This window comes from Acartia tonsa, chromosome 5, assembly GCF_053477335.1.
Source record: "Acartia tonsa isolate MP-2025a chromosome 5, ASM5347733v1, whole genome shotgun sequence".
Lineage (NCBI taxonomy): Eukaryota > Metazoa > Arthropoda > Copepoda > Calanoida > Acartiidae > Acartia > Acartia tonsa.
The window spans coordinates 44867147-44892899 of NC_137264.1; the positions used below are offsets into that span (position 1 = coordinate 44867147).

General features: G+C 33.3%; 2 protein-coding genes across 27 annotated transcripts in view; both read left to right on the forward strand.

Moving 5' to 3' along the window:
• Positions 1 to 25753, forward strand: part of lap (phosphatidylinositol-binding clathrin assembly protein lap) — a 329664-nt gene that overhangs the window by 64956 nt on the left and 238955 nt on the right. The window lies entirely within an intron of this gene.
• On the forward strand, positions 233 to 8762 carry LOC145319616 (uncharacterized). Its single transcript, XM_080161849.1, has 3 exons — positions 233 to 385; positions 1136 to 1292; positions 7171 to 8762. The coding sequence occupies exons 1-3, from the start codon at positions 377 to 379 to the stop codon at positions 7596 to 7598; spliced, it is 594 nt and encodes a 197-aa protein (XP_080017975.1). The 5' UTR covers positions 233 to 376; the 3' UTR covers positions 7599 to 8762.

Sequence of the window (25753 nt, forward strand, 5' to 3'; positions counted from 1 at the left end):
TCAACAAATGACGCGTGGTTTTAAAACTGGGGAAGAGGGGGGGTTAGGGTATTAGGGGCTCCCATCTTGGGTCAAATTTATTTTATCAGGGGGTGGGGTGGGGGGTTAGGTCTTAGATAATCTTATCCCAAAAGGTGGGGGGTGGGTGGGGTGTCCAGGGTTTGTCATAGTGAAGGGGGAGGTGGTGGATGAATTTGAGGGCTATATAAAAGATATGTCAGGCTATGATCCTACTTTAGAAGCGTTTAGTCCGTCAGACTACTGATACCTCCGTGTACATCCCTCCCCCCTGCTCCCTAAGCTCCTTTTGCTCCCTGCTCCCTGAGCCCTCCTGAGAGATACCTATCCAGAACCCCAAAAAAACCACAAACACACAATGATGAAGGTGAAAATTTTGATCAAATTTCCTAATTTCATATTAGGAGACACTTTTGTGATGTGCTTCTCTGAAAAGCAGAAATTTATCAATTATCCCGTCGAGTGAAGTGAAAAAATAAATGTTCTTGAAAAAATAGACAAACAAAACAATCAAGTGATTGAAAAAATAAAAGAAGAAAAAAACAATAAAGTTATTACTAGAATATAAAAAATATAATCTAGTGACTTCATTAATATCACTCAAAAAACATTAACAGTGATTTATATAAAAAAAAAATGAACAAAAATAGACATTTTTTATGTTCAAAATAAAAATCTTCTATCGACGGGATGATGAAAATTAGACTCAGTAGAAAACACATCAGAAAAGTGACTCCAAATATGAATATTAAAGTGATTCCGAGTTATAATTTTTATTATGATTTAAATAAATTGTTCAACTTTATGTTTTCAATGCTATTAATGCAAATTTATGTGTCAAAAAATGCTTAATTTTAATTTTTTTGTGTCTTTATAAAGTTGTAACAATTTATATAAATCATAATAATTATCATTTCCCCACCCCTCTTCTAAATAATATAATTTCATTTTTTGATGATTTCCTTTTTTCCACAATTTCTATTACTCTTATATCAATTTGCTTAGATTGAGAAAATTTATGTTTAGATTACGATGTTTTAACATATTTTCACCCATTCATTGGCATCTATCAATTATATATATATATACCCATTTAACATTGATATTTTGTGTTTAGTGGATCGTGTTAATGGCTGGTATGATCGCGATGGCCCGCACCGCACCTGTGGCTGAGCCCGAGGCTTTCTTTTTGCCTGGACCCCTCGCCATCCCCTCACTCACCGGAGTTGCACTCGTCGACGGACTTTTGCTCGGCAAAGTAGCCCTGCTAAAAGGTAACAGTTTGTTCTTGTTTTTGAAAAAAAAAGTCTTTTTTTCTTCCAAAATGCCACTTTTTTCATTGTTTTGGAAATTTGCAGACAAAATCTTTCAAATTTATAATTTTCAGATAATTATAAAGCATAAATAAATATTTTCTAAACCAGGTTTTTTTTAGCAATTCGAAATCTACCTTCAAATTGTTTTGTTTTTTAAAGAACCATTATCAGCGAACAATTAAAAAACAATTACATGCCACCGTTTTCTTATAATCTTCAATTTTTACAAAGAAACATTTTTATTAGAAAGAATTGCTGTATTATGTAGCTATGAAGTGTGGAAATTTTGAACCTTTTTGCCGCAAAATATTTGAATGTAAAATTATTTTACTTGTGACCTTTTTTGTTACAATTCATTCCGGGTGTTCCAATTTTTTTCTCTCTTTCTCACACTACTTCTTTCTTTCTTTCTTTTTTCTTCTGTCTTTTACACTTTTTACAACAATAATTTTGACACATAGGTTATTATTCTTTTGCGGGTCATAAAAGGTTTCTAAAAAACTTCATATTTTTCCCTATTTTGACTTTTTCATGATTTTTTGTATTTGTTAATCTAAATTTTTATGATAATAAGATGAAGTTTTACAAATTTTAGGAATTTAATTGATTTTTAGAGCTGGGAATTCTTAAGATTTGCATGTTCTTGTAATTTCATGATTGCCTGATACAACTGTGAGAGAGTGCTTCTGCAGGGGTAAAATATTAAACTGGAAAGGGGGTGAGGGGGTAAATCTTGACAGTTGCAAATTTTTGTCGACAGTTAGCTCAAGTTTTATCAGAAAAATTATGATTGCAATTTTATTTTACATAGTTTTATTGTATAAAGTAGTAAGCTTTTTTTCTGTAGCGAAGGACCTCGCTAACCTATGATTCTCCTTTACAATGAATGTTCTTATAGGTCAAGAGAAGGTTTTCATCTATTTTTGAGGAGGGTATCTTTAAAATTCTTATGTTTAATTTTGCTAAACAATTAAAATCTACAAGTTCAGTGAGAAAATATATTTTAATAAAAATTCATTGAAGTGTATCCAGGGTTGTAACCAACATATTAAATAATTTAATTTATTTTACAATAATTGTCAATCATTCCCATCATTTTAATTGACAATTGCATTTTGGTTACACACTTTAATTATCTTTAAATTTATCTTCGCATTCCGATTTAAAATCAACACATTTTTATTAAATTTATACTTGTGCGCTTTTTAAATGGGAAAGGTTGCGAGATTTTTTTAAAAATTTATTTTTACAATTTATGATTTTAAAGTTGTTTGATACTTTTGAATAAATTTAACTTTAAGATTTATGAATTTACAACATTCCCTTACTAGTTTCAACCCTAAAAATAAAATAAAAAACATTTACAACATGGGTACAAAACCTTAATTGTTTGATTCCATAAAAAAAAGCCTATAATGATTATATTGCTCAGGCACGAAGTTTATATCATATACATTTTATATACATGAATATATTAAACATTTTGCCAATACAATTTCAACAAAAATAAGGCTTTTCACATATTTTTAAGCCATACTTTGATATCTTGGCAAGCGCCAACCCTTTTTCCACTACGATCTTCCATCTTACGATATGCATAATTTACTTTGATTTTTTTTCTGCCCTTTCTGACTTTAAGTCAAAATTTGACGTTGAAAAAAGTTTCATTGATATTTTAATAGCATTTCTTTTCTGTAAATGTTACATATTACGCACTTTTTGGAGATATTACAATATGTTGACCTTGGAAAGCTTGAAAATGTAAATCCTAAATTAAAAAAGCGTTGTCACATCTTTTCTTTCATGTCAGGGAGGAAGGGGGCATTGAGCATTTTTTATTAGACTAGTCCTCTAAGTTTGATAATTCTTTTCTTATTCATTGGCTTAACAACTTTTGGGACTTTCATTGAGTTTTGTACATCGCTATTGGAGATATATATCAATTTATCGCCCATTGTCATATCCCTATGGCCCCCTGCTTTTATTTAAGCTCTTATTGTGTTTGGTTTGATATGGTATTAAATATTTAATATATTTTAAAAATAGCTGCAGGAAATATTTTGTCATACACTTGCCACAGCACCTTTAAGGTTAAAACATTATGAGATTAAGTTTTTTTTTAAAGAAAGGGGGGGGGGGTTGGATAGGTCAAAATAAAGGTGCAAATGGGGGGTGGTGGGGATGGATTGCGTGGGCCCTATCCCAAATTAAAAGCTGTCTGTTTTGAGGTCAATCTAAGATTGTTAGATTTGCCCCAGGTCCTCAACGTATTCTCTGTGTTTTGTGTGTTAGTCTGTGTGTGTGTGTGTGTGTGAGTGTGTGTGTGTCTGTGTGTGTGTGTGTGTGTGTGTTTGTGTGTGTGTGAGTGTGTCTGTGTGTGTATATGTTGCTAGTTTTTGATGGCAAAGAAGGATAATAGTTGTCTGACTGACCCCTTGTACCCTCTCCCCCCCCCCTCTCACCCCATTTTTCTATTTTCTATCTTAGCTGTGTGTGTGTGTGTGTGTGTATGTTTGTGTGTATGTGGAGAGTGCCCAAAATAACTGTGCATACTAGGCCTATATATTCTGCATTGCTTGACCTACCCCCCCTCCTCTCCCCCTCCCTCTTTTCCTTACGACCCTTTAGTTTTAAAAAAAAATGGCTGTGTGCCCCTAAGATAGATGGATACCTTTGGCCTGGATTCTGATTCATTCATTCATAAACATTGATTATATAAAGTATATTCTGCAACTCTTAACAAAAAAACCTGATTCTTACAAGAGAGAGAGAGACTAACTTGGAATCAAAACTTGTGGCTGCTGCAAGGGATTAAACCAGGACGAGGGAAGGGCCGGGGTTGGGGGGGGACTTTCAGACCTCTTTTTATGCTTTGCAAGATTATATCAAATGATAATAAACGTACTTTTTATAATTGAAATTTGTACAATAAAATAAATCGTTGGCTTAGATTTTAATGTTTGTTGTCAGAGATTAAATTTAACTTTCTGACTTTCTAATTCAATCTATCTTTTAATGCAATAATCTTTATTCTTTTTAAAATTTATTTATTATTTTTGAGTCTTTTAACCCATAAAAAAAGCTTTTTATGGATCCCATCTAATGTTCACTTTTGACCATCTAATATCAATTAATTTCCAAACAACTTAATACTGACCTAACTAAAGGATTGTTGATATATTAATATAGAAATGAGACATAATAATATAGGCTATTTCTACGACATATGCTAGATTTGCAAAAAAAAAAGTCAAGGTTAAATTATAATAATTTAGTTTTCTATTGTTTTCATAATTAATTATTCTTCTCATATTTTACATGATTTCATATCCTAAAGCATATTTTTTTTTCTTTATTTCAATATGTTGCCAATAATACATTTTTGTGCGCATTTTTGAAGACACCACCTTTGTTGAGAACCTTGAAAGTTTCAGTTAACCCTAGTGGGCATAGTGTTTATAGAACTCTGTGTATTTTTCAACAAAACACTCACACACACACACACACACACACACACACATTCTTTACCCAGACCACAGACAACAAATTGTGAAATGTGAATATATAACCATTGGCTATCTAGAGGTATCTATCTATCTATCTATCTATCTATCTATCTATCTATCTATCTATCTATCTGGAGTGTATATTGTGCCCCGGGCAAAGCTTTAGACTAACATTTATCATAAATGTTATATCTCCCCCCATCCCCTCTCTCTGTCTCAAGTCTAACCAACCCCCCCATCCCAGGGCATTATGTGTCTACATATAATTATATATTTCAATATGCAACATTGAGTTCCATTCTTGTGTTATATATATATATTATTATACTAACAACAATGTCTAAGTCTGTGTATTTATATGATGCCTTAAGCCTCCTAAAACCACTGGCTTAAATTCTTTTCTTCTAAATCTAAAGCTTTATGGGGATGGGTACTCTATCCACTGTTTTGTAATAGAATAATTCTAAATGACCATAAAAGGAGGAGATTATTGTTAGATAATATTTGTATGATAAATAACATCTACATAATCTATCTTTGTATTATCCCCCCCCCCCCCCTCTGATCAACCCTCCATATTTACAGAATTAATCAAATCTTTATAATAATTCATAAAAAGATTTCCAAATAAGGCAATAATTTTTGTTGTCCAATTAAGGCAATTGAATAATATTTTATCTAACACCAAATTTTATGCCAAAATGTAAACAATAAAAAAAAGATGAAAAAGGTGGTCATTTTCAAAGTTGAGTGGGTTTCAAAAATGTTTGATTGGCATTTGAATTTTATCCAGTATCAGATCTTTTTTTTCTAAATCAAAGTGTTGGGCAAAATAGAACTTGCACTATTTATCTTGTCTATCTATCTATAAACTAGTCTATATAATACATATATATAGGAGTCCAGTTAGGATCTAAAATAGATAGACCTTTTGAAAACACTCTTAGTTAAAGCACAATACATAATGATGTCTTCTATAAACCCATATGTATACACATATATATATATTAATATATTCTAGTTTTACATGTACAAAAAGTTGCACACTCATTTACTCACAAACACCCACCCCTCCCTCGCAATCCATTTCACTTTTAGAGCCTAATTAGAAATACAGACAGACAGACAGACAAACTGCATATTTTTTACAAGCTCAATAGGTCAAATCATTTGAGCTGAATCAAATGAAAAGTTTAACTTTCAAGCCGTCATCTCTGTGGCAACATTTTAAGATTTATCTTAAAGGCTTTCTGTGGGCATGATTTCAGTTTTAAAGCATTCATAAGTTACTTTTAAATGAATGCTTAAGAGGAAAATTAAACTTTTATGAGAGGGGGGATTTTAAAATGTGCATAATATAAGGGTGTGGTATAAAGACGACTGAAAATTTGAAGATAAGGCCCATAGCATAGGCCTGTGTTACATAGTGGTGGGCCTAACCCTACAAATGCAACGAGAATAAATGCAAGCTAAGCAATATAACTATCATACTATACATCAAATAAAAAAACATATATTTTAATATTATATAAGGGGTACAGTTTTAGACGAGGCTTTTTACTATCTACCTATCTTGTATTTATAAATTTATTGGGGATTGTTTTTTTATGTTGGTCTGTGTAGGCTTTTGCATTACACATACACACATTAATGTGTCAAATAAAAAAGTGAAAAGTACAAGATAACCCCCCCCCCCCGCTTCCACTACCCTCCCCCAAAATCTATAAATATCCTCCCACTCTTTGTCAAATTAATAAAAGGCCTAAAAATGAGCCAAATAAATTTTGCCCGACATTGGGGTCTTTTCTTTTTTTTTATAGGATAATTAAATTTTAAGTATACTGATAATTAAAAACTGCAATTAAAATGTCTGAAACTTAATTTATCATGTCGTAAAAAGGTTTTGTGGTCTAAATCTCCAAAACAAGTTGTAAAGTTTTTTTTATATTGATGAAATAAAAAAAAATATAAATTAGATAATTCATTATATAAACTGTTTGTTAATGATTAATCCTCAGGGAGATTAGTTTTTAAAGGTAGGAGAGAAAGGGCTGTTTAACACACTAGTCCTCAAAGTCTTATTCGTTGGCTTAACAACCTTCAGAACTTTTAATGAATTTTGATTGGTAGGAAACATAGGGCTCTTTAACACACTAGTCTCTAAAGTCTTATTCGTTGGCTTAACAACCTTCAGAACTTTGATTGACTTTTGATTGGTTTGTTAATTGAGTTGAGTGTTCGAATGTTTCAACCCCAACATCAATTAATCAATTGATCTACCATTGTCTTATCCCTTTAGATCCATGAGTAAATGAATATATTTATTTCAGCTGCTATCCTGGCTAACCTGTTGCTGAACAATAGCGGAAGCGAAGAGGTTGCCGACACCGGATATGGCGCTCCCGCTCTGAGCTATGGTGCCCCTGAGCCCGCCTATGGCGCCCCTGAGCCCGCTTATGGCGCTCCTGAGCCCGCCTACGGCGCCCCAGAGGTCTCCTACGCCGAGCCCGCCGTAACCTACGAGGTCGCTGAGCCCGTGCACTACGAGGCTCCCGCCGCCCCCTCTTACTCTGCCCCCTCCTACAGCGCCCCTGCTGCCCCCTCCTATGAAGCCCCTGTTGAGGTAGACACCTATGGCGCCCCCGCCGCCGATCCCGTTGACACCTACGGCTCTCCCGCCGCTGCCCCTGTCTACGTGGACACCTATGGTTCCCCCGCTGCCGCCCCCGTCCCATCCTACAACGGACCAACATACTAAGATGTAAAACAAGAATACCCGCAACCACCAACCAACCCTAAATTTCCTCATAATTTTTAATATCGTATTATTGGCATTTTTTGTCCATTAACTTTGTTTAAAAATTATCTCCCCTTTTTATCCCTAACAAAAATCTTCCTAAAAAATTTTCCCTTTTCCTAAAATTTTGTCCCCCAAAACATCCCTCCTACAAAAAAAATTTCCCCTTGTGAGCTGTCAGTGGTTATATTGTCAGCCTATTGTACCTGTCCTTATCTCTCCAGGCCTCTGTGGGATACCCCAAGTACCATCCACCAATAATCTAAATTATTCGATGTTCAAATAATTCCCGGATTTTTCTCCAAAATGTTTGATAGATTTTTTCTTTAAAAATAAGTCATGTATTTAAAGATTATTTTGAACCGAATAATGGATTATATGTGAATGCTACCTGCCCCTATGAAGCTTGGAAAGAAACCTTTTAAATCACAAAATATTTTACATATGTATGTTGTATTACCGCAGCAGTGCTGAATCGAAGACGACATTTTGTAGACCCTTAAAAATCTGCAATTTGTGTTTTGAAATAGTTTTTAAATGGCGCCATTTATAAACATCCCCCCTATTTCCCTCCCCAAATATTGATCCCCCCCCCCCCCTCATACCTCACACATGGGCATTCATACAGTTAAACCTCACTAGCATTTAGTAATATCCAGTTTTTTAAAGAAAAGAAAATATAATCTATAATCATTTATAATCATTACGGTTTATGTGCAATACTATTTTTGTAAACCCTGCAGGAACTTTTATTTTTAAAGTATAAAATAGTATTGGTAAATCAGTAATTTATAAATGTTATTATGATCCTATACTTGGTCCTTTTTTCAGTTTTTCATGGTTTTCAAAGATGAATTTTTTTATATAATTCTCATTTTGTTTAATTTATTGACCAGAAATCAAATTTTACTTTTAGACATTATCCTATCTCCTCCTATATCCTCACTCCTAAACCCTCCTCCCATCCTCCCATCCTCCTCCTCCTAACACCCGAACCTAGACACGATTATTTATTTATTTAATTTATTTATTTATTGTGTTTATATATCTAACTGATATGTTGTATGGTTATATGCTAGTCAAAGCAGCCAATCACTGTTCTAATTAATAAAACCATAAAAACTAGACCTTTTTTGTTTATTCGTATGTCTTTTTCTTTGTATGTTAAACAAGGGTGACAACATTCATAAAAGCGAAGCTCGAAGAGAAAGAGAAAACGAGTGTTTAAAAAAATTTGAGAAAAAAGAAATTATGAATTTGATTATGAACTACATAATCAACAAAAATCAAAGTTTTACCCGTATTTAAAAAAAAAACATTTATAATAGAAATATAACATCTTAGCATTTGTTCTGTTTAGAGGCTTTTCTAGAATTAGGTCTGTCCGTCCGTAACAAATAACCCTTTTTTTTGCAGATTTAGGCATGTCAGAATAATCCTATTGATTGAAACTTTGCAAGATGATTCTTGTAAAAGTAATTTGAATTTTTAACATTTTACTTTTATATTTATTGTGACATCAAATTTTGCATTTTAAATCATTCATTAATGATTAATCATTTAATATAAGTCCCCAAAGTTGTTGAGCTAACTAATTCGAAAACATTATTGTAAAATTTTGTGGACTAGTGTAATAAACAGCCCAATGTCCCCTCCGTACCTGGATATAACTAGTTCCGACTAAAACTGGACGAACACACTACAATGGTTCGCTAGAAATATTTTAAACAAAAATATATTTGACTTTCACATTAATTCTATACCTAAAAGTATTTTTAAAGGCGAAGCTTTTCTATAAAGTCCATCCATACGTCTTTTCGTAAAACATGGTATTAAATTAGTTATATTAGAATTGTCATATCGATAATTTCTGTACCAGTTCTCTTCAATTTAGAAAGCGTAGCAACTTTATAATTAATTTTGTAATTTGTAGTTTATTTCCTGTGTAATAACTGCTCGCCTCGTTTTATTGCACTGCAGCATTACAGGCCTAAATGACCATTAGCAAAATACGTTAACAAAATATGGCCCTACTTATATTAGAAATAGTGTACATATTTAATAGTAATAATTTTAATAATAAACTTAGCCTTATAAATCACAATATTCTAAGTTGCCCACTTGCACTTTGCTAATGCTGGTACAAAGTGTTTGCAATATTTTAAATGATTTATTTTTATGATATTTGCATATTATTAATTTATAATTATACTATTTTGTAACAGTGTATTCTGTACGTCTTTATATTAGTTTTATTTAAGTTTTAAAGCCTTTATAATTTACTAGCGGCTACGCCCCTAGAGGCCTCTAGAGGCACTTGAGGAGGGGAGAGTCGAATTTGGTAACCCAATTTTAGATTTTAAAAGAAAAAGTAAAAAAAAAACATTTTTTTTTGGGGGGGGGATTTTTAAATTTTTGGGGGGTTGGGGGTGTCCCACTTCCCAAGAAAATAGTTATAAACCTCTCCGGGACCTATGAGAATCTACCCTGTTAAGGAGAACCCGATCGGTTCAGCGGTTAGCGAGATCCTTCGGTACAAACAAACACACAGACACACAAACATCCTGTTACTTTCGTATAAGGATGACATTAACTGAATGTGCTGTGAGATTTTTTATCGATTATTTTTTTATGTAATTACTTTCTTGGAGAAATAGTGTTTTTTTCTGACCAATTTAGGCATTTAGAGGTACTTAAATTGGTGGGAGTTGAATTCGAGCCCCCCCACCCCCATTTTATTTAGTTTTAAAAAGGAAATATAAAACAAAATTCCTCCCCCACAAAAAATAGAAATTTCTGGAAAGAGTGCCCTTCCCCAAAATAGTTGTAAACCTTTCCAGGAACTATGAGGGGAGAACCATATCGGTTCAGCGGTTAGCAAGATCCTTCAGTACACACACACACACACACACACACACACACAGAAATCATGCTACCTTATTAAAGGGATTATTTTTTCCTGTTGTTGTAGTAGAAAACTTAACGAAAGACAAAGAAGTATCGTAAAAATAGAACACAGGGAAAATAGAAATAGTTTACATAAAAAGTTTTAATCTTTAGATGATGTTATCCTTGTTAAAAGCGAGGCTTTTCTATAATTAGGGTCGGCCCGTCCGTAACGGATAGCATTTTTCGTTAATTTAGACATGTTAGAATTGTCCCATCGATTTCAAATTTTGCATGGTGATTCCTTTAGTAGTTAGGTACGATTTAGAAAGCGTAGCAACTCTATAATCACTACCAAAATGTCCGTGCGTCCATTTTAAACATGTTGATTTTTTTTACTTTTTCAAAGCTTTTTTCGTTAATTTAGGCATGTTAGAATTGTCCTATCGATTTCAAATTTTGCATGGTGATTCCTGTAACAGTTAGGTACGAGTTAGAAAGCGTAGCAACTCTATAATCATTACCAGAATGTCCGTACGTCCATTTTAAACATGTTGATTTTTTTTACATTTTAACAATAAATTTTATGTGACCTAATTATCCGATTGGTCTGATTTTTGGTATACTGATTCCTGGGACAACAAAGTACAACATTATAAGCGAAGCAACTCTATAATCAAGTCCTAAAAATGTAAGTATGTCCATAATCATTATCCTGTATCAAGCAGTTTTTCAACAAATTTACTTACAATTTTGCTTTGACTCTTGTACATTTGCATTCTGATTATTCAGTTCTGACATTATACAAGTGTTAATGTCCGTTTGTCCTACCCTTTCAGAGCTTCGCTTTTATGGATGTTGTCATCCTTGTTTTTCTATGTGTTAATAAATGTAACTAATTCTAATGTATTTAGTTCAGGCTAATGTCAGAGACGGAAAAGTATTATAATTCATAAATAAACAAGGATGACAACATCCATAAAAGCGAAGCACTGAAACGGTAGGACAAACGGACATTAACACTTGTATAGTGTTAGAACAGAATAATCATAATATAAATGTATAAGGGTCAAAGCAAAATTGTAAGTAAATTTTGTTGAAAAAAACTGCTTGATTCGGGATAATGTTTATGGACATACTTACATTTTTAGGACTTGATTATAGAGTTTCTTCGCTTATTAAATTATACTTTGTTGTTCCAGGAATCAAAATACAAAAAATCAGATCAATCAGATGATTAGTTCACATAAAAATTTGTTGTTAAAAAAGTAAAAAAAAATCAACATGTTTAAAATGGACGTACCGACATATTGGTAATGATTATAGAGTTGATACGCTTTCTAAATCGTACCTAACTACTAAAGGAATCACCATGCAAAATTTGAAATCGATGGGACAATTCTAACATGCCTAATAAGATATATAAGTTTTCTGGAATTTTAAAGTTAGGGGGAGATTTGAAATCTGCATAAAATTTTGAGGATTTTTTATAAAATTCGTTTTTTCTATAATTCTTTATCTAAAAGCGGAAATGCAATTTAAGTTAATTAATTTTAGCATCTGTGATTGGTGGATTTAAAAAATCTGCGCTCTGATTGGATGGCGTACATCATTCAACCAATTAGAGCGCAGGTAGTTTAAAATCCCCCTATCCTATTGGTCAAAATTAATTAACTTAAAATGCATTTCCGCTTTTAGATAAAGAATTATACAAAAAACGAATTTTATAAAAAAATCCTTAAAATTTTATGCAGATTTCAAATCTCCCCCTAACATTAAAATTCCGGAAAACTTATATATCTTAATGCCTAAATTAACGTAAAAAGCTATCTGTTACGGACGGAAGGACGGACGTACGGACGGACCGACACTAATTATAGAAAAGCTTCGCTTTTAACAAGAACAATTAACTCCATACCAGGGTAGGATCTAATATTTCTCCAAATAGGAGAAAGTTTAACTATCCTTATAATAGAGTAAAAGGATCTGTGTGTGTGTGTGTACAGAAGGATCTATTTACATAAGAACTGATATGGCTCACCTTTACAGGATAGCTTCTCATAGGTCCTGGGAAGTTTTGGGACAGGGTGCCACCACCATCCCAAGGTAAATTGCCCCTAAAAAAAAATTATCCCCCATTTTTTTTGTCAAAATTTTTCTTTTTTAAACTACAATTGAAAAGGGAGGTTCAAACCCTTCACTCCCCCCTCCCACATCCCGCCCTCAAGAGCCCCCTTGAGGCCTCTAGGGGCAGCGGCACTAGGAATTTTAAAGAGTAAATATATAAAGTTCCCAACCTCTGAAAGAACAATCCGATCACATTATTGGTTTGCAAGTGTATATAGTTTGATATGAAAGGATAGATTTTTTTATCCTTATATTGCGTCAGTTAAAAAAGAACAAACTATAATGCATGGATGAGGGAAAGCATGGTTAGAGCTGCTTGATTTGTAGAATCCTAACTTCCTACAAATCTCCCGTCTTACAACCCTAGGGCATCTGCCAAAACTCTAGGCCAGGGTGATGTAATAATTGAGTAGCTTCCACGAGAATTGCGGGTCAGCTTGTAATGTAACATAAAATACAATTAGCTGTGCGCGAAGCTTACCAATCTAAGATTGGCCAAAGGATTCTTACTTCCAGTCTCCGTGTGCATCTGAGTCCTAACTTCAGAGAATCATGGCTACAACAACAACAACAAACTATAATGATAATGACAATAGGGGACCAAATTTAAAAGTTATTTCTCGCATCGTATTATAAACAGCTTTCCGCGGATATAATGTACAATTATAAGATTGTACATTTTTTATATTCGTAGAAAACTGAATGTAATACGATGCTAGACATAGTTTTTTCGTATTGATGAGAACCGGTTCCTAATTTAAAAGTTATTTCTCGCATCGTATTATAAACAGCTTTCCGCGGATATAATGTACAATTATATGATTGTACATTTTATATTCGTAGAAAGCTGAATATAATACGATGCTAGACATAGTTTTTTCGTATTGATGAGAACCGGTTCCTATCCACCGGATTTGAATAAATACGAGAAATGAAATCATATGTCTACTATAAATTCCTTTTTAGTTGGACTGATTGTTGTGTCTGGTTGGTTATCATTTTTAGCATGATGGACAGACTGACGTAACAAGTAAATTGTATACTTTATCCCATACTGTTACGGAGTGCCGGACGGAAAGACAAAGTGATTTAAAGAATAGCTTTGCTACTATAAATTATAAATTTCTGCCAAACTTTAACTAAAATCAATATGAGAAAAGATATCCGTATCCCAGGGCTCAAAACTTGGGTGAGTAGGGGTCAATTTTTTCGCACGTGCCCCGCAAAACTTTTCCCCACGGGGTATTTCTGCAAAATCTCATAATAAGATTCGCCACATTTATCCTTATATAAAAGTAACTAGCGGTTTCGCCCCTAGCTTTGCCCCAAGAGGTTTGATTACATCTTCTATCACCTACCCAGCGGAAAAAAATGCGAATGAATTGTAAATTTTCGCGAATAAATGGCGAATTCGCAAAATTCGTAAAAATTCTTTTTTTTTTAAATTGTGGGGGGGGATTTTTTGGTTTTTAGGGGTTTTGGGGTGACCCAACCCCCAAGAAAATAGCCTAAAACAGGACCAGTAGGTGTATTCCCTGCAAAGTAGAATCCGATCGGTTCAGTGGTTACCGAGATCTTAAGGGACGGACGGCCAGACATCTTACATCTTCTGTACTAGATTTAAAGTATGGGGGGGTTACGACTTCCACTTCACCTCAAGCGACCCTAAAGGAGGGAGGGGCGGGTTCATCCTTTTAAGCGTGCTTCGCACGCCCCTGTGACAAAATGTCATGCACGCACTTGATCTAAGCACCTTTTAGCCTATTCTTATATAATATTTCATATTCTTTTATTTTAGGTCTTGGTGTAAAATATTAATGTTCATGAACGAAGATGATTTCATAAAATAGGGATCTGCAGCTGCGACAGCCAGCAATAAGCTGCACGTTTTTTTAGCTAGATGTCTTAAACTGATCAAAATATGGAATTGGAATACCCCCAAATCTTCTTAAATAAACATCCCCGAATGATGATTTTGCATCTCAAATTATTAACTTTAAGTAAGATACGTAGGTTGGAAGGCTATAACCATGGAGGGCTACCTTGTTCACAACATAACCTAACCTGGGGTAACACTTAAAGTTTTTAAAAAATGAATGTAGGTTCAAAATTTTAGTTAATTTTTTGTGAGAGGCATCCTGCCGAGCCCTGGCATTATCCCTTTAAAAATGTTGACATATTTTTAAAAATAATCACGAAACCTCATCCACATTTTTTGTTAAATTCATGAAAAGCAATCAAGTAATGTGATGCTTTTCTATCTGTGCGTTTATTAATAATTTGAAGGTCACAATTTAAAAGATTTTGATTTTCAGAGAAAGGTTAGATTAGTTTATTTTTCATTTTTAAATTTTAAATTCGCTATTTGTATGTTATATATAATGTGTAATATACATTAATTTTAATTTAGGGCAATATTACCATAATTAAAAGGAATAAATTTGCGACAATCGCCGCTGTAATTACCGAGTAGCTCACATATTTAGGGCATGGTCATTCAACAATAAGGAGATACTCCCGCATTTCAAAAATATATCATTTTATTGAAAAATAAGCATTCATATTGATTAAGGTAAGATGTAAGTGTCTTTCAGCAAGATTTGTTTATATCTTGGCATTCTAAATAAAGAAAAATAATGTTTTTTTTTTTATTTACAACCCTGACGATATCAAAAGTATATATATAGCTGACATATTATCTACATACCTTTGTTTAAGGACGTCTAAAGGGGAAGAGAATTACAGCGTGTTAAACCCCTACTCGAACGAAAGAACCCCCCCCCCCACTCCCCAACAAAAAAGCTTGGACGTCCTAGCCTTTGTTTTAGGTCAGCTATATGACATTAACCATCTGATAAATTTACAACATAACGTAATATTCGGATCATGGAAAGAAAACGAAGTAGCGGTTTTCGTCAGATTTTCACAGTAGCTTATCAACTATTTAAAGAGGTGCTCTAACCCTGCGGGGCAATCATTAACATTTATCTAACCTAACCTAAAATAACCTATCAAAAATACAGTCTGTGAAAATTAGACGAAACCCGCTACTTTGTTTTCTTTCCATGATCTTGTATATAATCTAATAACAAAACAGTTTCATAATTCTATTACATATTAATAAAAATAAACCCAAAAATTGTACAGGTAAGAGTGTCCTATTAATATTGATAAATAGTGTAAATCATAGATCTACCTGCAGGCAAATTTTGCATTAGAATTCATCAAACTTTAATTACCTATCATAAATTGGTCTCCATATGATTAAACTAAAAACGTTCAATTAATTTCATAGCAATAGACTTTTAAGATATATTTACATATATAATGCAAAATTGTAATTTATTTATATGTTTGTCCTCCAAGATCTTGTTAACTGCTTACCCGATTTTGTGGTTCTTGAAATGGAACTAGTTGCAAGGAAGGGTAGTAGGGGTCTGTAGAATAGCCTAAACCCATACCAAGACCAGCAATTATCGAGAATGAGATCCTTAGAATTAGACGAAAAAAAACTTTACTATTCTATATTATTTACTAAGTATATTTGCGATTACTTTTATTTAATGAAATCTTCCAATTTTTAACATGTACAAAACGGCCTGCTTAATTGCTTCAAGATCCATGTCAGATCTATATAAGAAATAAATGTCTATAAACGAGCTCAAGTTTTCCAAGGAATATATGATTAAAACTCATAGTGCTCCAATAATCCATAATAAACTCTCATTGCCCAGAACGATAAGACCCATTATTTTACTTTATTAAAAATAAATTCATTTTTTTCATTTCATGTTGCTATTTACCTTAAATTGATGTATTTAATTTCTAATCATAAAAAAAGAAAATTTAAATTTATAATATGATAAATTTAAGAAAACTATGTTTTAAAAGAATTCGATTGTGGCGACATTTTGTGTGTTCAAATATCAAACTAAAATTGTAATCATCATCATTAACCCTTTGGTGATGGTAATGTAAAGAAAAAAATATAATTTAAAAAAATCTTTTAAAAATCATTTAAATTATTAAATATTTACTTTCTTTTAGATAGTAATGCCGGGTGAGGAAAATAGATTTATTGAGAAATAGATATGCATATAGAAAACTAGCCAATAGGGAGATAATTATATCGAGCCAACTCTAGTCCTAATATATAAAGTAATAAGCTTTTTTCGACTGTAGCGAGGAATCTCGCTAACCGCTGAACCGATATTGTTCTCCTTTAAAGTGAAGCTTCTTATTGGTCAAGGTAAGGTTTTTAACTATTTTAGGGGAGGGTGTATTTACCATCCGAGGAGAAATGCCCCCCCCCCCCAAAAAAAAAAATCTGCAACATTTTTCCTTTTTAAACCTAAAAATGAAAGTGAAGGGTCTACTATTCCCACTCCCCATTACCTAAGGTGTCCCTAGAGGCCTCTAGGGGGCGTAGCCGCTAGTAGGATATATAATTATACAATACATACCGTCCTATGATAGTTTAAAAAAAAATTTCTGGAAGGCTTGATATCCCCTTACCCTATATATACCCTTCCCTCTCCAAAAGCACATAATTTAAATTGATTTTGATAAACAAAAGTTATTTATACCTTTTGGGGCCATCCTAGTGCAAGGGCGTCCAAGCTTTTTATTTTGGGGGGGGTAAAATTTTGGATCTACTGCAGTTCACGGTAAAATATTGCTGGTAACGAATATTGCTAAAAATTTATGAATTTTAAAGGCTGCTAGCTGCCAAACGGCTGAACATACAGATCATACCCGCACACCATTTTAAGCGGCATAAGGAGGCCTACAAATAATCTGGAATAGCCAAGATCCAATGATGCACAGGGAAAGCTTCACTGAAGAAAAACCGCGTAAAATAGGTCTTTTTCGCGCATTTCTCTGCACTGCAAGATAAATATGCATTACTGATTTATGGCTATTCCAGAGTATTTGTAGGCCTTTTTATGCCGTTTAAAACTATGTGCGGGCATGATCTGTACGTTCAGCCGTTTGGCAGCTAGCAGCCTTTAAAATTCATAATTTTTTAGCAATATTCGTTACCAGCAATATTTTACCGTGAACTGCAGTAGATCCAAAATTTTTTTAAGGGGGGGTAAATCGTTTTTGGGGGGGGTAAAATGGCGGGGGTAGGACATAGGCGTCCAAGGGGGGGGGGGTAATGGGGCACCCCCAAAATTTTTTTCATTTTACTCCCCCCATTTAAAATTTACCCCTACCCTGGGGGTGCCGTAGGCACCCCCAACCATTTAGGAGGGGGTATTTACCCCCCCCCAAACAATTTTGGGGGGGTAAATACCCCCCCCAAAATAAAAAATCTCTAATAAAAAAAAATTTTGCGCGCTTAGCGCGCATTTTTAATACTATATATTTAATAAAATTTTTTTTACCCCCCCCCAAAATTTTTACCCCGGGGGTAAAATTTGCTTGGGGGGGGGTAATTACCCCCCCCTGAAACCTGTTGGCAGGGGTAAATTTAGTTTACCCCCCCCAAAATTTACCCCCGGGGTAAAATTTTTTGGGGGGGTAATTTAAATTTTATTAAATATATAGTATTAAAAATGCGCGCTAAGCGCGAAAAAATTTTTTTTATTAGAGATTTTTTATTTTGGGGGGGGTATTTACCCCCCCAAAATTGTTTGGTGGGGGGTAAATACCCCCTCCTAAATGGTTGGGGGTGCCTACGGCACCCCCAGGGTAGGGGTAAATTATAAATGGGGGGAGTAAAATGAAAAAAATTTTGGGGGGGGTAATCGCCCCATTACCCCCCCCCCCTTGGACGCCTATGTCCTAGTGCAAAGCAACTAGTATTTAAAAGATCTAAAAACATAATGTATCACTTTCAATAAATGGAAAATTGAGAGAAACCCAACAAAAAAATGTACAATAATTTTTAAGGCTACAGCAGACGTTCAAAGTTTTCTGGAGACCTTATGACTACTAATATAAAAAAGATGCTATTGTAGTGTGTTAGTACGACGGACAGATTGAAAACAAACATTACCAAATTGAATATTTACAAATTATCATCGTTAGGATGGGTTAAAAACTTAAAATAGGATTATACAATCTTCCTTCCCTTTATATGTGTAAGGAATACCCAGATAAAATATAAAAATAGAACAATAAATGATAAACAGTAAAAAGCTACACAAAAATATCAACAAGGAAATTGCAGAGGATCGCAGCTACTCTATAGATTCCCAATGAAAATACCATATAGAGTTAAAACGTTAAGATACAAAACAATCCCAACAATCAAAATTCAATTAAAGTCCCCAAAGTTGTTAAGACAACAAATAATAAACGTTACTATAAAACTTTGGGGACTATAGTAATAAACAGCCCAATGTCCTGTCCCTCATTTTAAAATATATTTTAAACACTGAGTCCACTTGAAAAGATGTAGGTATTGAGAAAATATGGCTAAATCAATCAATCAACAAAAAGTATAAAAGTTCAATTTGTATGGCCAGACGCTTTAATTACACAACCAACTTGCGAGATAAAAATTGGCATTTCAGAGGATATTCTATTGGTTGAAATTTATGCTAATTTTGGCATTTGCACATTTGCAATGAAAACCAAGGCATTTAAATATTTTTTAATCATAGAAAGATGTGATTTTTTACTAAGTGTCTAAAGCAATGAATGAAACCCCCCTCTTAATTTTTGAAGTAAATTCAAAATATTGGAAGGTTTGTCTTGGCTAGCCCATTTCGGAGGCCATAACCTTATGTGGCCTATAACTACGGTGTCCTAACTTTGCAGGGCTACCCAGTATAACCTAACCTACAATAATCTAAAGTTAAAAAACAGTAAAATATGGGGGAAGGGGGAGTTCTTCGCACAACAAAGGACTTTGAGAGAAAACACCAAAGAATATTTCTCAATATTTACAATAACGACTAAAGGATGGTTTGAGATAATGTTTGACAACGTATATAATGCATTGCATTATATACATTATTACAGGTATGCTATTACTTCAAATGAAAATTAGACATTTGTGACAATTTTTCTATAGTGGGGACTGTCCCTTTTGACTAAAAATTTATTCATTTAACGTTCTCTCCACGTTTTGACCTATCTATTCTGCAACAGCTACCACTACACTATGTATAAATTGTATCTTTCAAAGCGCAGCTATTTTGATTGTACAATTATAATATTAAAACCTGTTTTTTTAGCCCTTCGGCACCTTGGGGCTAAAAAAAATTGGTTTTAATCTTATGACTATACATTTCTATATTCGTAGAAAGCTGGATATAATACGATGCTAGACAAAGTTTTTTTTTGTATGGATAAAAACCGGTTCCTATCCACCGGATTCGAATGAATACGAGAAATAAAATTACTTTTACTTTTTAAATGATTATGTTTTTTCAGAATTGAAAATTAAAAGTTTTTCCAGTTCCTCAAATGTCATCTATTCTCACTTAAGTATATCACTTAACTATTGATTTCACTTAAGAATAATGTTTCTCTGTTCAGTGCAAAATGTGGACAATAATGTCCTTGTTATAAAAATATTTATCTAGGAACGAAGGGAACATTGGATAGTGAAGTATACCGATGCTCAATCTATAATACAAAGTAGAATTATGTCTGTCCGTCCGTCTGTCTGTCTGTCTGTCCGTCTGTCTGTCCGTCCGTCTGTCTGTCCGTCTGTCTGTCCGCCTGTCTGTCCATCTGTCTGTCCGTCTGTCTGTCCGTCTGTCTGTCCGTCTGTCTGTCCGTCTGTCTGTCCGTCTGTCTGTCCGTCTGTCTGTCCGTCCGTCTGTCTGTCCGTCTGTCTGTCCGTCTGTCTGTCCGTCTGTCTGTCCGTCTGTCTGTCCGTCTGTCTCTCCGTCTGTCTGTCCGTCTGTGTGTCCGTCTGTCTGTCCGTCTGTCTGTCCGTCTGTCTGTCCGTCTGTCTGTCCGTCTGTCTGTCCGTCTGCCTGTCCGTCTGTCCGTCCCTTAAGATCTCGGTAACCACTGAACCGATTGGATTCTAATCATCAGGGAATATACCTACTGGTCCTGTGGTGGTTTTAGGCTATTTTCTTAGGGGGTGGGACACCCCCAACCCCCCCAAAAACAAAAAAATCCCCCTCAACTTTTTTGTATCACCTCTTGGGGCAAAGCTCCTAGAGGCTAGGGGCAAAGCCGCTAGTGTTTAATAAATAATTCATAAAAATTTGTTTTATATTAATTTCTTGGTTCAAACCAGAAATGTCCAAACGTTTCCACCATTGAAATTTATTTTCATAAGAAGTAATGTTTTAGAACATTTGGGGGTTAGCATCAATTTACTTTGCAAAGTCTTATCCTTCAAGATCCCTGACATTTAGCAGACAATGCAAAATTATCAGGGAGGGGATATAGGGCTGTTTATTACACTAGCTCTCAAAGTTCTATTATAGTCGTTGGCTTAACAACTTTGGGGATCTTTATTAAATTTTGATTGGTTGATTAATAAAGTTGAGTGTCCAAGCGTTTTAACCAATAATATCAATCTTTATAAGGTGCAATTTTGTGCAGCTCCATTGAGGATATAAATTAATTTATCGGCTATTGTCTTATCCCTTTAGATTCATGCAAAAATGTATAGATAATATATCATTTACCCTAAGTACCAATATGCCAAAACTTTAGCAATATATTTTGCAAATATTTTTCCAGTAAAATTACACCATAGTTTTAGGATAGCAATAGCTGCAACTTTATTAGGATATAACTTTTTGGATAACTTTAGAATTTCTAGTTTATTATGTGAAGGTGCGTCTTCATTTCCGTATGTTTATCATATCATAGCACAAATAGTACCTCCCTCTTTGCTTAACCTCTTACAATTAAATACCATCCCATGACTTAAATTAAAGAAAGTATCATAAAACCATCCTGCGACCTCTGTGAAGCTTAGAACAAACCTACAATAACACATATAGAATGTTTGTTTATTACTCAAAACAAAATTGTACATAAATTTGTATTTTTTTAGTTAAGGATACTGTTTCATGGGATACTTACATTTTTAAGACCTAATTAGGATTTTCCTAGGAATAAAATATTTTAGTAATCATATTAATGTGATGATTATTTAATAAAAAAATAAAAGTAAAATAAATTGAAATTTATAGAAAAGCTTAGATTTAAAAAATCTGCGGAATTTAGAAATAAAAGAACTATGATGAATTACAATAATGTATAGACAGACACTTTACCAACACACATGGGTCTACTGTAGGGATCAAATGGGATTAGACAATGGCCAGTAAATTGATGTTTCTCCCAATTGATGACACACAAAATTACCCTTTCTGTAGATTACAATTAGTGGTTCAAACGTTTGAAGGACCCAACCAATAACCAATCAAAATTCAATAAAAGCCTCAAAGGTTTTTAAGCTAACGAATATGAAAACGTTATTATAGAACTTTAGGGACTAGTGAAATTAACAACCCAATGTACCCTCCCTCCCTGGGTCTAATATATATGCATTGATACAAAAATAATTAGGATCTCAATAAAAGTTTGAGGTTTAAGGGAATTTTTGTAGCGACTAATTTTCTTAGGATAATTGACTTGTTCCTCCCAGAAATAGCTGAAAACCTCCACATGAAATTTTACAAACTTCTTTTTTAAGAATCAAATTGGCGAAAAGGACAAACAGACAGAAAGACATTTTTTTACTTTTTTGGCTTAAAGTTAAGGCAGCGTTACTTATGGACATAATTGTAAGTTGTTTAGTTGGCTTCTTATTTTTTACTAGCGGTTTCGCCACTGGCCTCTAGGGGCTTTGTCGGAAAAGGTTTAATCAACCTATTTTTGTGTTATTTAAATTTAAAAAGAAAAGAAAAAAAATTTGGGGGGGGGGGGAGTAGTCAAACTCCCCTTTTTTTTGGGAGGGGTATTTTCATTGTATTGGGGGGTTTGGGGTGTCCCATAATCACTGGTTGAAACGTTTCAATATTAAACTAATTTAACCAATTAAAATTTTAGAAAAAAAGTCCCTTAAGTTGTTAAACCAACGAGTAAGAAAACGTTATTATAGGTCTTTAGGGACTAATGTAATAAACAGCCCAATGTCCCCTTCCTCCCTGTTATAATGGTATATATTAGTCTGTAATTAATTGTAAATGCGGCCACATTTATCCATGTTTTGTTGAAGAAATTTGCACATACATTTCATCATTTCACACACACACATACACACAAACATACACAAACACACACACACACACACGCACCTACACTTGGTTAGTTGGTCAGTAATCCAAGGTCAACAAGAAGACAGACAACAACGCAATCTCCACCACAACACAGCCTGTGGTGCCCACATAAAAAAAACCAACAAAAATTTTAAATTTTTAAATTGTGTTTAATAAAAAATGCTTTTTATCTAACTCTTGTTTACAAGTTTCTATTTTAAAGACTTGCAAAGCATAAATTATAAAAGGTTTTCAATTTATGAATATGATCCTTTTGTTGAAGTAATTTACCTTTTAGTTGTGTAACCTAAACCGACCTAAATGAAAAAAAAAACTTATGTAAAACTTATATAATCATACAAACAGAAAGACATCTTATCCATTATAAAATTTTATATTGGTAAAATATTCTGCATTTTTTCTTTGAATTTTATGTCGGCTAGCTAGTGCTAGATATTGACTGTTTTGCAGGAATGCAAACTAGTCAGTCAGTCTATCAGTCAGGGCATTGACCACAAAGTAAGAATAATATTCACACTGTGATAAAATTCAAAATAAGAAAAAAGATTTGATTTTTAGAAAACAGAAATTTTAAACACATTTTTAGCATTTTTTTAAATATTTAATAATTTGTTTTGCAAAAATGTATCAGTTAACTTTTTGTGTATATTTTCACAGTGTGAAAATATAAATATAATATGTTGGTTAATGCAGTTAGGGGGGTGATAATATTTCTTACCTCTTAAGAAGAAAAAATGTATATAAAAAAATCAATAACGATAACATTTTTACATTTCAAAGCTTTGACAGAATTTGAAAACTTTTTACCATCCGAATGGGATGCCTATTAATTTATGCATGTTTGAATCATCCTATAAATTTGAAACTTTGAACAATGATTCCTGTAACACCTAGGTGCAATTTAGAAAGTTTAAAAACTCCACAATTAGAAATAGAAAGTCCTACCTCAGGCCTATTTTTTTATCTGGTGTTTTTTCCTGTTTACCTGATTTTAGATTGATAATTCCTACGACGATAAGACACAATTAGACAAATTTACTTTCTACTTCAAAATAAGATTTCACATTTCTTTAAAATTAAAAGTGCTTTAAATTTGTCAATGTCTGCTTTGACCCACTTGCTTTGCTTATGTTGATGTTGTCATCCTTGCTTTTAATTTGCTAGATATATTTTCAATTTCCCAACTAACATATGAACAATATAAAGATATATTAATATCATTATTATATTCATAAAACAATTTCAATTATGATTGTTTAACTTGAAAACAACATCAGATCATATTAAAGTTTAAAATTATTTCTTTTAGTGGTCGATTCCTAAATTTGTAAAATGTTTTTTTAATCATTTAACGTATATTTTAATTATCATTAGTATTAATTAATTATGTCGGTAATATGGTGCTCTATTTACTACTATTGGCTGCGCACCTGTACATAAATAGCCTAAAACCATCCCAGGACCTAAGTAAAGCTTCCTTAAAAATGAGAAATGAAAACCTTACAAACTTTGTATGTATGTGTAATAGAAACATTGCATGTCATAGATCATGTTTTTTTTCACCACAAATTTAAGTAATGAATGTTGACTAAACCATTTTTTTAAGAATTGGACCCAGACTAAACTATTTTTTAAGAATTAAACCCAGACTAAACTATTTTTTAAGAATTGGACCCCGACTAAAACGCTTTTTATGAATGAGTGACTAACTTCTGACCAAAAAGGCTCTAATTTTGTAACATAGACATGCATTCAGCAAATTTATCCTTATCTAAAAGTAACAGCAAGTCTGTCCTGTCCGTACCTTAAGATCTCGCCAACCACTGGACCAATATGGTTATTCTTTACAGTGAAGGGTAATTTAGGTTCAGGTAAGGTTTACATCAACCCTCCTATAAGTAAACTCCCCTTACAAAAATAACTTCCCCCAAACATTTTTTGTTATAATAAAAGAACAAAATTATTGTGTAAAAAACTGCACAGGGATCTCGAGGGATAAGACAATGGACAATAAATTGATGTACATATATCACCAATGGTGATGAACAAAATTACCCCTTCTGTTAAAGTCAGCCCTACGTACATTTATAATCTTGAAAATGATTTTAAAAAGTATTTAATTTTGAATGTTTATCCGTGTGTGTGTGTAACCCAAGGTGGCTGTTGTTAGTTTCTGGAGGCAATTAGGAGCCCAAAGCTATCAACAACTTCGTACCTTATAGTAAAATTCAAGGAAATCTTTGTAAAGGTTTGTTTTAGTAGGGATTGGCAAATTTTTATAAAAAAAAGTTACAGAATCTCTATCTGTCTGTCTGTCTGTGCCGAAGGATCTCACTAACCGCTGTACCGATATGGTTCTACTTTACAGTTTAGCTTCTCATAGGTCCTGGATAAGAAAAACAAAATTCCTAACTTTGATTAAATTCTCCTTATTTTAAATATAAAGGAGCCCCTATACTGTGTACAAAGTGTCTACCCATGCACAATAAAACACTCACAGACAAATAATACAGATTTTATATAAGTTATAAAAACAAGGATGACAACATCCATAAAAACAAAAGCTCTGAAATGGAAGGACAAACGAACATTAACACTTGTAAAGTGTCAGAACTGAATAATCAAAATATACATTTATAAAAGTCAACACAAAATTGTAAGTATTTTTTTTGGAAAACTGCTTAAATATAGAATACTGTTTAAGGACATACTGACATTTTAGGACTTAATTATAGAGCTGCCACGCTTAGAATAATGTACTCCAAAATCAAATCAATCTGATGATTATATCACATAAAATATTATTGTTAAATAGTTTTAAATCAGCATGTTTTAAAATGGACGTAAGTACATTCTGTTAACGATTATACAGTTGCTACGCTTTCTAAA

Coding starts and splice junctions, on each gene's coding strand:
- LOC145319616 (XM_080161849.1), top strand. Junction 1,293..7,170: donor CAAAGTAGCCCTGCTAAAAG/GTAACAGTTTGT, acceptor TATTTATTTCAG/CTGCTATCCTGGCTAACCTG.